The 13,333-nt window shown below is 40.0% G+C and overlaps 2 protein-coding genes across 3 annotated transcripts; one reads left to right on the forward strand and one right to left on the reverse strand.

Moving 5' to 3' along the window:
• Positions 1-1,875: 1,875 nt before the first annotated feature.
• Positions 1,876-5,673, forward strand: nme6 (NME/NM23 nucleoside diphosphate kinase 6). Its single transcript, XM_035144781.2, has 6 exons — positions 1,876-2,127; positions 2,288-2,383; positions 3,179-3,281; positions 3,516-3,555; positions 4,686-4,846; positions 5,338-5,673. The coding sequence occupies exons 2-6, from the start codon at positions 2,291-2,293 to the stop codon at positions 5,487-5,489; spliced, it is 549 nt and encodes a 182-aa protein (XP_035000672.1). The 5' UTR covers positions 1,876-2,127; positions 2,288-2,290; the 3' UTR covers positions 5,490-5,673.
• baalcb (BAALC binder of MAP3K1 and KLF4 b) lies at positions 4,862-12,401 on the reverse strand. Of its 2 annotated transcripts, none has more exons than XM_035144784.2 (5): positions 12,138-12,401; positions 10,748-10,848; positions 9,528-9,749; positions 7,145-7,344; positions 4,862-6,570 (listed from the first exon to the last, which is right to left on the reverse strand). In XM_035144784.2, the coding sequence occupies exons 3-5, from the start codon at positions 9,706-9,708 to the stop codon at positions 6,406-6,408; spliced, it is 546 nt and encodes a 181-aa protein (XP_035000675.1). In that variant the 5' UTR covers positions 9,709-9,749; positions 10,748-10,848; positions 12,138-12,401; the 3' UTR covers positions 4,862-6,405. The 2 variants fall into 2 exon arrangements, with proteins under 2 accessions (XP_035000675.1, XP_035000673.1); XM_035144782.2 differs by having other exon boundaries at positions 10,635-10,848.
• Between the last annotated feature and the right edge of the window lie 932 nt (positions 12,402-13,333).

The following is a 13,333-nucleotide window of genomic DNA, read 5'->3' on the forward strand; positions in this document are numbered from 1 at the left end:
TCCATGGCTCAAATTTGACAATCATATTATTTCTGATTCAAATTTATCTACTTAACATCATTTACATACAACGCTATATGTAAGGTCCAACCAGGATATTTCTATTTAACATAACATGACAAGATGCCTGTGGGATTGTGTTTGATCACATTATTGACATTTGATGATGTCAACTGTCAACTTTCAAAACCCTGATGAAAACCCATCTTTTCACAACTGCTTTTAACGTTTGAATATGAAAAGTTTCTTATATTTGAATGTGTAATTTTGATGTGAATTATATAATTGAGCATTGTTGAAAGTGCTATACACATAAAATGTATTAGTATCATTAAGTGTCCCATTTTGTCTTCCCTCCAAACTAGATAGTTGAATTCAATAAATATCTTGTGTAACAATGGTAAAATACATTTTATCAAATTACTTTTTTAATACAGTGTACGAGTATATATAGGTTTTTAATGCTATATACTTTCCAACATGTGCCCACCAAAAGCCTCCTCATGTCCTCTCCATCCCCCCATGGGAGGTAACAGCTGTGGTGTCACCCCGAGTCACATGACATGGGCAGGTGGGAGAAACCTATGTGGGACATCCATCCCCCCATTCTTCCCTCCTATTCTCTCTCTCTCTCTCTCTCTCTCTCTCTGAATGTCAAACCACACAGGCACACACAGACACACACAGACACACACACGGACAGGCACACGCACGTGCACAATCTCCTCTTTTCAAGGGTGTGTCCATTTTGCATTGCTGGAATGTGCTCCATGTTTGTAACTCATACTGTATGTCTGATCTCCACATTGATGACATTCCAGGGACAGCATCTCTCTCACTCTGGTCCCTGCTTGTAGCTGCCATGTCGCTGACTCTGTCCACCGATCTTTCAGTTATAGAGCATCTTATCGTGAATGAGCACAGCCATTATATCCCACCTCACAGCTCTATGACTCCAATGAAGCTCACAGAAGTTTTTAGATGATGAACTTTGTCCAGTGTAACAAATGTAACATGCAGATATGGATCAATGGCTGATTTGAATTATGTCAAACTACTGGTGGTGAGCAAGTTAATTCTCTTGGGGAAAATATATATATATATATATATATATATATATATATATATATTATATATTCAACAACACAAAAACCTATCTTACATATTGAAAAACTTAAATCTGTGATTAAACCTCATATTACAGCAGAGAAACTAACTGTACAAATATGTAAGTTGCTGACATATTCAGTACAGGCATGTACCTCTTTCCCCCATTATTACTGAGACATATGTTTTCAGCCCTTGATATTATTTCATTTTTACCGCCTCAAATATGCCTTATCTGTAAAGGCATGTTTGGACAGTAATATATTGACTTATTTTACATTATGTTATGTATGTTAAGTGTTATTTCGAGTCTGTCCAAACTGTGTATGTTTACTGTTCCTTAAAAACTATTCAAACTCAGCCTGCTGTTAATTTTTACACTCAGAAAAAAGTGCAAAATCCCTACAGGAGAGTGACTCTAAAGGTATTCGAAAACCACATTTTTATCTATGATATAAATACAGTCTTTTATTAATTTAAGCCAATATTTAAGGTCGTTACCACCAATAGACAGGATATTGCAGGATATGTGCAGTAGTTGGTAGGAACATATGGATAAACATGGGCTGTCCCTATAGTTAATATGTTCATTTAATAACACGTGGTTTTTGAGAGAGTACAAATCTGAAAGCTATAAAGACATTATATGACAAATAAATCTAATCTAATCTCTTAAATTTTGTTATGCATCTTTAATAAACAGCTGTATGTTGATAACTATTTCAACAAGTGTCTCTCTGTCAGTGGGAACCTCATGTGGCGGCTCAGTTTCCGGGGACAGTATTTACAAGCGGACCACACGGTGCGAGGAGCCATTCAGCGACAAAACCACATTTTAACCTTAAATTCAGTTTAACATTCCTGCGTCTTTCCTTTAGTTGAAATTTTGTTTTATCAATGTTACTCGTAGACGCCCTTTAGCGACTTAAAGTAACGCGTTACTATTTGGCGCAGTAATGGCGGCGTAGTGGGTTTTCCTCTGACAGCTGACCTTTATTTTGAAAAACAGACAGATCGCAGGTTTGTATCTGTAACTATTTCAGAGCTGACTTATTTACGTTGCTTTAACTGTGTCGTGATGACAACAAGACGTATTGGACGTTGTGGTGTTGTTTACGCTGCCTTCACTGAATGTAACGTCAGACACACGTGTGATGGTAACCCTGTGTTGTGTCTACAGACCATGAGACTCACAGCTGCTCGTCTGTCCAAAGTGCTGCAGCTCACCCTGGCGGTCATCAAACCAGACGCGGTGGCCCACCCGCTGGTGTCGGAGGTCAGTACAGACACAGCAGCTTCACACTGTTTTGTATTGAAGGCCACAGACGTCGTGTAAGTCTTACAGAGACTGGTCAGTGCTGCCTGATGGACGTTTTGATATTTCAGGAGTTAAGGGATAGTTCACCCCAAAAATGAAAGTTCACTCATTATCGACACAAACACTTCACCCCCCATCCCTCCACTGGCATAGTGCTGAGTAGATAATGAGTGGAGTTTCATTTTTTGGTGGAACTATCCCTTCAAGTGATCAGGGGAGAACTTGCTGTTGGGCCCCTGTTGTTGTTGTTGTCACATTTCACCTGCAGTCGTACATGTGCATTGTATGTGGAAGTAAAGGGAGAAGATCTTATGTTGGCTGCCCCTCTCCTCAAAATAAACTGCTGATCCTGCCGATACTCTGTAAAAAACATAGACTAAAGATGGACAACTTAACTGTTCCCCAAAAGCGAAGCCAAAGCATCTTGATCGCCATAAGTCCCACCTCCTCTATGTTAACAGATGGGACATGGACCAAACAAAAAAGTCAAAGTAGTTTATTTATTAATATTATTATTATTAAATAAGTTTGGTTATAATTATTTATTCTATGCTATTAAAACGGGGTGAAAAGTCATTGATGGGTGACTCATGATTGGTCAAGCGCAAAAATACCTTTTTCCCTTTAGATTTGTGGAAGAAATGCCCTTTCTTACCGTTTGATTCAAACAGTAATTATATATAAATAAATAAGTTGTTTACTCAGTTCTAGTCTGACTCAGAAACGATAAACATGTCTTTTATTCTCTCTCAGGCTCTTCACCAGAGAATCCTGGACAACAACTTTGTTATTGTTCGACACAAAGATCTCGTGTGGAGGACGCAGGACTCTGAGAGGTTCTACGCTGAACATTCAGGTGTGTATACAACTCATTTCTGTTACTCTTTGTTGTTCTTGTCTTGCTTCGATCCTTCCAGTGATTCTATATGACTACACATGTGAATCAGCTGCTGTTTTAGTAGATTTATGTTGGTTATAATGATTGATGCATCATGCTACAGTAGCCACACTCAGAAAAGGAATAAAAACAGCCTCTTGTCGTTTTTAGTTTTTTTGTTGAAGAGTTTAACTGAACCCTTTTGTGCTTCAGGGCGATTCTTCTATCAAAGACTTGTTGAATTCATGGCAAGGTGAGCCCCACTTCACACAGTTAATGTGCAAAATCGCAAATCATGCCTTTTATGTCTTTGGATAAATGTGGTTTTCTGTCTCATGTATTCAAAATGGAATAAGAAGAACATTTTCATACCCCCGTAACCCACTGAGCTGGCACAGAGAAGGCTCGCCTCCGACGACAGGGCTCCTATTTCATGCTCAGCAAGTCGCCAATAAATTATTTTCTGAAACTTCACTACAGGAGTTTCAATTATCAGCCGAGTGCCACGTTAAGCACAACACCCCCGGAGCAATTGCCTGAAAATTGGCGTGTAGCCGGCTCATAATGGCTCTGCATGCATTGAACACTGCAAGAGGTGCTTTATAGGCACATTGTCACAGTTGTTTCTCATCACAGCAGTGAATCAGTACCACACCAACCTTTCTCTGTGTGTTGGGAGGGTTACTGGAAATATAACAAGCATCTTTAGCCTGTCAGCTCCTGTTGGCACGGTTTCGCTAAAGCTGATAAACTGATATCTGTGTATGCCCGACATGTTATTTATATCTGAGCTCTCCTCTCAGGAGGTCCTGGAGTGAATAGATAGAGCAGTGTGTAGGATTCTGGGGGGAATCTAAAGGCAGAAATTAAATATAATGTTCATAATTATGTTTTTATTTATATAAACACATGAGTTAAGTTCCGCTGTGTTTCTACCAATGACTCTATATATAGCTGGACGACATGGCTGTCCCTAGAAAGTGAAGCCCAAACATCTTAATCGCCCCCTGGTGGCTGGCTGTAGTAAAGGTCATGAACTCCGCCCCTTCCATGTTAGCAGATGGGAAATGTTCTTCCAAAGGGTGGTTTCTTTCGTTTTTTGGTTGTACTTATCACACTGTATCTTCAATGGTTTATTTATCTCAATAGTTTGGTTTTAATTACTTAACTGATGCTATAAAGAAAGAGGTGAAATGTCGGGGGGGGGCCTCAATCTATAACCTCACTGCTAAATGCTACTAAATTCTACACTCTGGTCCTTTAAAGCCTAGATAGCACCCACAGCTCTTTGTGTGTAGCAGCTTCACAGAGCATTATGTGCACTGACGGGAAACATTCAATTGTGAAAATTGAAAGCTGCTGTTGTTGTTTTTTTTGTCACAGCGGTCCGATGCGAGCATACATTCTAGCCAGAGAGGACGGAATACGCCACTGGAGAGAACTGATGGGACCCACCAAAGTGTTCCGAGCCAGATACACCTCCCCCGCCACCATCAGGGGCCAGTTTGGACTCACAGACACACGGAACACAACTCACGGCTCAGGTAGGAAACAGATCATGGATTTAAATACAGTCTTTATCAGTCCTTAGTGCTTCACATGGTGCTAAACACAGCAGGTTTACACCCCCTGCAGTATCTCATGGGCTATCACATCACACAGGGCAGCTTCATCAGGTTAAACATTAGTTGAACAGATTAGTTTAACAGTGTAATTAAACACGCATAGCACAAACAGTGGTAGCTTTAAAATCCTCCTTCAACAAGTTGCATTATGAAATATAGTGAATTATGAATTGTTTCTACAGTAGTGCATCATAAAATTGGTCTCGATATTTGCATAAAGTTAATAAATTATCTTCTCAATTATTCATGACACATTTTATTCAGTAGCAAGTTCTCGATGGTCTGATTATTCAACAATACACCCAGTTTGGCTTCTTAAAGCCAATTTTCAACTTTTTCTTTTTACTGGACTGTTGAGTTAGAAAGTTTTTCCAAATCCTGATTGTTTTTTTTAATGATTGTTTCTCCAGATTCTGTTGAATCGGCACAAAGAGAAATCAGATTCTTCTTCCCGGACTTCTGTGTGGACGAGTGGATGGAGAAAGAGGAGCCGTCGTTCAGATCTGGACAGTTACACTTCGATCATCAAAAACAGATCCACACAATTTCAGCACAAAGCTGACCCCAGATCTGCTGGTCATCAACACACCGGTCAAAGGACTCAAAGATAAAGACCAGCTCCTGGTCCACCTGATGCCACATGCTTTATGTAATACTCTGAGAACGCATGTTTATTGTTTACGTCACTTCCTCCGAGTGCCAAACTTGTTCCATGCATGTGTAATTAAAAACAGATTTTCTTTCAACGACACGTGTTGTGATTTGAAATAAAGTCCGTAAATGTTTTATTAGACTTATTGTCATTAGAAAACACATTCGACTCTATTGTACAAATCAACACAATGTAGTGAGACAGTTTTTACATCATCAAAGTCACAACCTCCTGTTCAAGCTGCACTGTAAACATTGCAGTCGTCACGGTCGAGTTCCGTTACCTGAGCCACACAGACCGCAGCACAGCAGCAGCTACATTTCAGTGTCAAATAACGGAAACTATAAAGTATTTATGCAATGTGAAGATTCAGTTACTTCCAATAACACTAACGATATATTTACACATATATCTATTCCTAAAAGCATCTTAAAATTTGAATTATAGGTGGTTTTTGAAATTTGAATTTGCCAAAGGATTTTAAAAACAGGTCATCTGCTGTGATAGTGTGAATTCTTCATTTACTTTTGGTTTGATATCATATGTCCTGCAAAATTTCATTTTTTAAAATTTTCTTATAACAAATTACAGTTTTTTTATGTTTTACATGTGTTCAAAGTGTCAAAATACAGTCAAACATTGTGGCAACAGGCTCCATAGAAATACATTTCATGATATTATCTACAAAATGGCCCAAGTTATTTAAGAAAATGAGAAAAATATTCCATTATCCCGAGTCTCACACGTCCCTCTTGTGCTTCATCAGCCTTCACACGCTTTCAGTTTGTTTATTTCACAGTCGTCATTTTTCTTTGGCTTCATCCTCTCAAGTGTTTTGTGTGGCCACCTGTTTCAGACTCTCCACAGGTTTCATCACCTCGTAGGTGGTGAGCGACTTCTTCACCTTCCCGTTCTTGTCCACCTGATGGATGCTCTGCGTCACCGTGATGGTCACCTGCTTTGTGGACATCCGATTGTCCTGCCATTTTGTCTGTGGATGGTGGGGAATAAAAGACAGGACATGGTAAATAGTAATACACTAAAACTTGTTCAGGGTTAGCCAGAATTTGGCATGACAATGTGGGAATTTGAGCTATGTATTGTTTTCTTATTCATATAATTGTTGGAAAATGCAAATTAAATTTCCCCACAGGTCACAGTGATTTTAATATGTCTTGTTTTGTCTCGCCAAGAATCCATTTAATATCATCTACGACCCCCAAAAATTCTAATTTCTAACATCAGAGATGCTGGACAAGAAAATGTTTGCTACTTACGATTAAAATACAAAACAACGCAATTATCAAATTTTCCAAATAGTTGCATCTCATCATCATCTGTTAATAAACTAATCTGTCATTTGATGAATAGTTTCTGTTCTAAACGTGACATGAGCATGATATTAAAAACAAAGTAATGGTTTTACACCTTTTATCCACAAGTGGGACTCCCACAGCTCATTATGTTTAATAATTGAATGACTATAAAAGATAAAGACAAGTGAAGGACAGAGAAGCAGAGGAAAACCGAAAAAAACATTTACAAACATCCAGCGCGAGACTCACGATTTCCTCAGTGTGCAGAACGCTCCGCCGCTGCACCGTGGTGCCAGACGAAGGCAGCACCTCCTCTTTGGGCGCCGATGGCAGGATGGCAGGAGGGCTGCTGGGTTTCACATCATTCAGACTGACTTCCGACACGGCGGAGCAGACCTTCAGGTACGCCTGAGCAGGAGGAGGGAGGCCGTCATCAAAGAAATCTGGAACTGTATAGCAAAACAAAAACTTAGATTTGTTTCCTGGAACAACAAAACCAGAGGACTCCTGTTGATACCGACTAATACGCCTTCAACTTATAGACCAAACATCCGTCCCAATACACACACCTGCTGTCTTTACATACCTGGTTTCTGATTACTGCCAAAAGTGGAGCACTTGTTAAGATTCAAAGTGTGTAGTGGATTTTCAAAGAACACATGGGTTCCAGGTTTATAGGTGTGATAGTTTAGATGCTTTAAAATAAGAAAAATTTAAATCGAAAGTAGATGCAAACAAATCTGTGATTTCCAGACTATATCCTAATCAACCACAGTCGGATTATAATGAAGCTAAATCGAATATCAGCAAAACAGACATGCAGGAGGCAGAAGAACAACAAGGGATTATCTAGGAATAATGGTATAATACACAAGTTATTATGGAAGAGGTGGATTAAAGAATCAGAAAGCAGAGAAGAGGAGGCAGCTTGAAGTGTTTACCATAAAAACAAAAATGATATTGACAATAGAAAAGAGAGCAACTCCAGAGATTATTCATATGGTGCAATCTGAAATGTGGAGTGAGTCATTTGGGTGTTGAAACCCTGTTTGTGGGCAAAAAAGTTAATAATAAAACTGGATTGCGTTTTTTTTCCAGGATCGACAGAATGAAGAAATCAGGGGAACAAACAAATAGTTTCTCTTACAACCTCTGGAACAGAACACAGCACTAGAGCTTTGATTCATTACTGCATTCTTCTTTTAAAATAATAATAAAAAAAAGGAAAAGGTGTATTACAATCCTGGCAGTACAACAATTATCACAACTTTTTATGATTGATAAGATGCAGAATTGGATATTTTTATAAATCAAAGAGTGTTAGTCAGCATACACACAGCTTATAGGGTGTTAACTGCTGTCACTGAACTAATTTGAATACAGTGTGATTAATTCATCCACCCATTATCTATACCGCTTTTCCTTTAGGGGGTCTTGGGGGACTGTTCACACTCACATTCACACCAATGGTCGATTTAGAGTCTCCAGTCAACATAACACCAATCTGCATGTGTTTGGACGAAGGGAGAACGTGCAAACCCCGGCTAAACTGTGATACTAGAGTTCTAACCGCCGTACCACTGTGCCAACACGAGCAATTATGGAAAACACAACAACAACATCCCTCTGAAGTGTATTTGATGTGCACACAGCTGTGGCGTATTGGATGTTGGCATTCCTCACATTGTTGACACAAACAGAGCAAAGTCTGCATCACTGCGTAGCCGCTTCTGTGCCACATCTAACAGATGCTCATGTCAGTCACCATATTGCGGCGCCACTCTTTGATACAGTGCCTGTGGTTACAAGGTGCTGATTAATCTGGCCAATTCTGGATCCGTTTTATCCCCTCGGAGCGATGCTGTGCTTTATTTGTCCTTACAATCACATCAAGGCTCCTCTGCCGGGATTCAGTCGCAGCTCTATCGGTTGCCAAGAGAGCCAAGGCATGTCTGAGCACACTGGCTTCTGATGTAACCCATTATTCCTCCATTTCCTGTCTCATCTCCCCCTGGCTTCAAAGACGAGTGCAGCCGCAGTTCAGAGAAGACAAATTAACGGGCACAAAAGAAAACGACAGACAGATCCACGTTTTTCTGAGGAGATACAAATGTGTTGCGGGGGAAGATGTTTTACACATCGTCATGTCATATTTAATCCTCAGATAGAGAACCACGGTCACCACAACCCTTCTTTATTACTAATTTTGCTTTTGCATAATGGTTTCCTTTTGTCATGCATAACCTATCACATGCTGTCATTGCTAATCCAATCAGGTCGACTCAAAGCCTGAACTCTCCGAGATACATTCAAACAGTCCCACTGATCAAAAACCTCATTATGCAGCAATTAAAAAATGATGAACGTGCATTTGGTGCCAAGACGTATAAACACACACAGCCAAGCACACAACTGAAGAACATTAGCATGCATATGACATAGAATATAGAATAAAATAGGAATTTCAAATACACTGTAATCTGCAGTGGGAATCGAATGAAGTCATAATTTATACAACCATGAGTGTTTTATTCATCAGTTCAGCAGCTAGATTCCTGCCTGTGCCTGTTAGGAGACTATTAGGAGACTATTCATTCATCCTTCCACTCAGCTCCTAATTCGTTCTCCTCACCCGGGCTGATTGTTTTCTCAGAAGCAAAGCCGGCCTCGGAGTTCTCGGAGGGGATGCTCTGGATGGACGACAGGGGGATGTCGGTGTCGGTGCTGGTCAGCCACGTTGACTCCGTCTCTTTGGTCCAGCTCTCCAGGTAGCGAGGCTCCAGAGCGTCCGTCCTGCTGCCCCCGCAGCCCATCGCTCTCCCGCAGGGCGCCGTCACTTCACAGCTGGACTTCTCTTCAGAGCAGAGGAGAGAGAAAGAGATTTACACTGGATTTCACATTAAACAGAGAAACGATAGAAGCAGCTTCTTTCCTCTTGGGACAAAAAGCATAGTTCTACACGTATGTAGTGTGCAGAGATCTTTTGAATCAAAGTCAACTAACATAGGCTACATCACTAACCATAATAAACGCTAAACGGCCATTTGTGTGAGTGCTGAGATAGCAACATGAACTCAAAATGATAAGTAAGTAAGTAAATGAATAAATAAATAATATAAATAAGTAAATAAAACCAATAAGCAACAAAACAGAAACAAAACAGTACAAGCAGATAACCAGAAATAAAAGAAAACAGTCTTAAGCATAACAGAAATGATCTTGGGGGACTTTACATTTAGAGCAGACTCTACCCTTTATTTTCAGATACACCACATTCCCCAAAGTTCCAGGCGCCAGTAGTGAGAAAAACCTCGAGCAGTATTAGGCTTGAAGGGACAGAGCACCATTCAGGTTTATAGGGCTAATAATAATAATGAATACGCATTAAATGACAGATAATACTAGGGCAAGTAAGGGAAAGAAATGTCATAGTACATTAATTTGACATCCAATCTTCTAAGCAATTAAGCAATTGTTCATTGAATAAAGCTATTTCCAGACTCTCTGGTGTGAGGATTTACTGCTTTTTTTATGTGTCGTATGTGATAATAACTGTTGGTTGTAAAAAAAAAAAAGAAATCTTTGATTGACGCCTACTAATCTAACAAATCAAGAAAATAATCGATAGCTTTATTTACAGAAAATAATGATTATTAGCAGTTTTACAGTAAATAGTATATAGTGTTTTAATTTGGACTTTGGATCAGATATCATCTCACAGGACATGAACAATACTCACAGCACAGCACACAGCTGTGGGACCCCGTGCCCTCATATGACGCAGGATTATTGTCTCCAATTACGTTTGTTCTTCCAGGAGTGGGCTGAGTGGTCCCCTCGCCGTTAACTCACATTTACATGTCTTCCAGAACATTTGAAGGCAGCATCCTGGGAGTGTCAGTCAATCCATATTACACAGGAGGCTGCTGCAGATCATAAACACATAGAGTCACCTGTTGGAAAAGAAGAGAGGGAGACAGAGAGAGAGAGAGGAGGTGAAGAAAATGCATCTTTTTCTGTGGCTTTATCGACATTTTCCAATATCACTTCATGTCAGAGTCCAACATAAAATATTGAAAGTCTTGTTCAGGTTTTCTCTACAAATACATGATGCCATCTTATCACTGTGGATATTGAAACAGCTGACAGGTTGTTTCTCATTGTATGCACAGTATTTTGTATACATGATCAGATTTCTAAATGCAATAATGCATATTCAATGATGTATAATATATATCTATACTATCTATATGTATGTGTGTATATATGTATGTACACACATACTGTATATACATATGCATCTATGTATAAAGACATATATACACATATACTGTATATATGTATCTATCCATCCATCCATGTATGTATGTATGTGTGTGTATATGCACATACTGTATGACACATATATATGTGTATATATGTCTTTCTAAATGTATAAAGATATATACACATACATCTTTGTTATATATGTTTATCTATCTATCTGTCTGAAACCTACTACAATTGGACAGCAGAGGAAATCAACACACCTTGTAAAACCACTATAATACATGGATCTGATAATACACAAATTAAAGAAATTAATAAATGAAGAAATAAATGAAGAAATAAATGAAGAAATAAATGATCTATCTATCTATCTATCTATCTATCTATCTATCTATCTCCATAATAAGACCTATCATAATTGGATAGCAGAGGAAATCAACACACCTTGTAAAACCACTAGAATACATGGATCTGATAATACAAAAATGAAAGAAATTGATGAATGAAGAAATAAATGATCTTTCGATCTATGAACATGAGACCTATAATTGGATAGCAGAGGAAATCAATGCACCCTTGTAGAATCACACGACTCGGACCTATAACCACTGCTCACTGTGGATGAGTGGGTCTTAGTTAAACCAGCTCTAGTTGCTGATGAGGTCTGAATTCTGCCGATGAGCCTCCTATCGATCATCGCACCGGATTGAATTGTCTTTCCCAGGACTATTCAGGGAACGATCATCAGCAGTGGGAACAGTATGTGGCGTAAAAAACTCCGTCAGTGCGTAACGACCTGACAGCGGCTGTGCCAGCATCGTGTTTCCTGAGGGCCGTGAGGAAAACCCCCGCTGACACAGAGAAACAAACACAAACACTGACCACATGAGGAGGAATGGACGCAAGGAGCCACGTATTAAACGACGCAGTTCAACACGCGGCTCAATGCGCACAGAGGAAGACGGAGGCTTACTGAGGATGAGGATGAGGATGATGGAGAGTCGCTGCTGGCTCGTCTCTCCCCGGTGCTCCTCCGTGTCCTCCTGCCAGACACAGCCGTAACGTGTTTGTTAATACCGACAATCCTCCTCCTCCTCCACCTCCTCCTCCGGTGGATTACTCACCGAGCGTCCGTCCGCCTCCTCCACAAACACAGAGAGGAGAGGAGAGGGCAGGAGGAGAGAGGAGAGGAGGCTTGTTCATGAGAGAGCAGAGGAGAGGAGAGGACAGGAGAGGAGAGAGGAGAGAGGAGAGAGGAGAGGAAGCTGGTTCATGAGAGAGCAGAGGAGAGGAGAGGTCAGGAGAGGAGACAGGAGAGGGAGAGAGGAGAGAGGAGAGGAAGCTGGTTCATGAGAGAGCAGAGGAGAGGAGAGGACAGGAGAGGAGATAGGAGAGGAGAGAGGAGAGAGGAGAGGAAGCTGGTTCATGAGAGAGCAGAGAGGAGAGGAGAGGACAGGAGTCTTGTCTTCTGTCTCTAAACTCCAGTAACATCACAGTTACCACAGCTGTTGCTAGGGAAACATCAAAATAATATAGTATCCTGCTGCTCTGTGCTCACAGGTCTTCTGCTCCTTATCCACTAAACTGCTATTTGACTCATGTTTTATAAGTTTCCTGATAATAATTAATATATATATATATATATATAAATAATAATCATTGATAATAATGATAAATATATATATACATAGACATACATACACAGTGTATACTACACACTGTAGACTGTAGATACATATTTGTGTATATGTGTACATATATGGAATATAAACATTTGTATAGGTGTATAGTTCTCTCTATATATGTAGTATGCATATAGACAAACACACACACAAATTAATACATATTATTCTCTGTAAAATGTATTTTTTTGGTCTATATCATATATTATGAACTGGCATAGCAATGGTCACCTTCTGACCACATGCCCTGAAAACCCTAATGAGATGTTCCCTACTCTGCCCACAAGGGGACAGTCACAGCCCACCCCTGTCCTTCAGCAACCAGGCTGCTGGAGGTTCCCTCACTCTTAACCAAAGGGTTAATGTCCACGAAGTCTCAGCTAAAATAAAAGAATTTAAATCGCCTGCTCATTTAATCCTCGGTGCAGCCATCCAGTTTATTGTCTGAGCTCTCAGTCACACAGAGCACTGCTGTCAGAGCTGGAAA

The sequence above is a fragment of the Hippoglossus stenolepis genome, chromosome 20 (assembly GCF_022539355.2).
Source record: "Hippoglossus stenolepis isolate QCI-W04-F060 chromosome 20, HSTE1.2, whole genome shotgun sequence".
Lineage (NCBI taxonomy): Eukaryota > Metazoa > Chordata > Actinopteri > Pleuronectiformes > Pleuronectidae > Hippoglossus > Hippoglossus stenolepis.

What these genes read in the sequence shown, in the direction of transcription:
- baalcb (XM_035144784.2), bottom strand. Translation starts at nt 9,708, where the DNA reads ATGGGCTGCGGGGGCAGCAGGACGGACGCTCTGGAGCCTCGCTACCTG. An exon ending in TGAGAAAACAATCAGCCCGG is followed by an intron (nt 7,345 to 9,527) that starts GTGAGGAGAACG and finishes TTTGCTATACAG; the next exon opens with TTCCAGATTTCTTTGATGAC. An exon ending in TTCTGCACACTGAGGAAATC is followed by an intron (nt 6,571 to 7,144) that starts GTGAGTCTCGCG and finishes CACCATCCACAG; the next exon opens with ACAAAATGGCAGGACAATCG.
- nme6 (XM_035144781.2), top strand. Translation starts at nt 2,291, where the DNA reads ATGAGACTCACAGCTGCTCGTCTGTCCAAAGTGCTGCAGCTCACCCTG. An exon ending in GTTCTACGCTGAACATTCAG is followed by an intron (nt 3,282 to 3,515) that starts GTGTGTATACAA and finishes TTTGTGCTTCAG; the next exon opens with GGCGATTCTTCTATCAAAGA. An exon ending in GAACACAACTCACGGCTCAG is followed by an intron (nt 4,847 to 5,337) that starts GTAGGAAACAGA and finishes TTGTTTCTCCAG; the next exon opens with ATTCTGTTGAATCGGCACAA.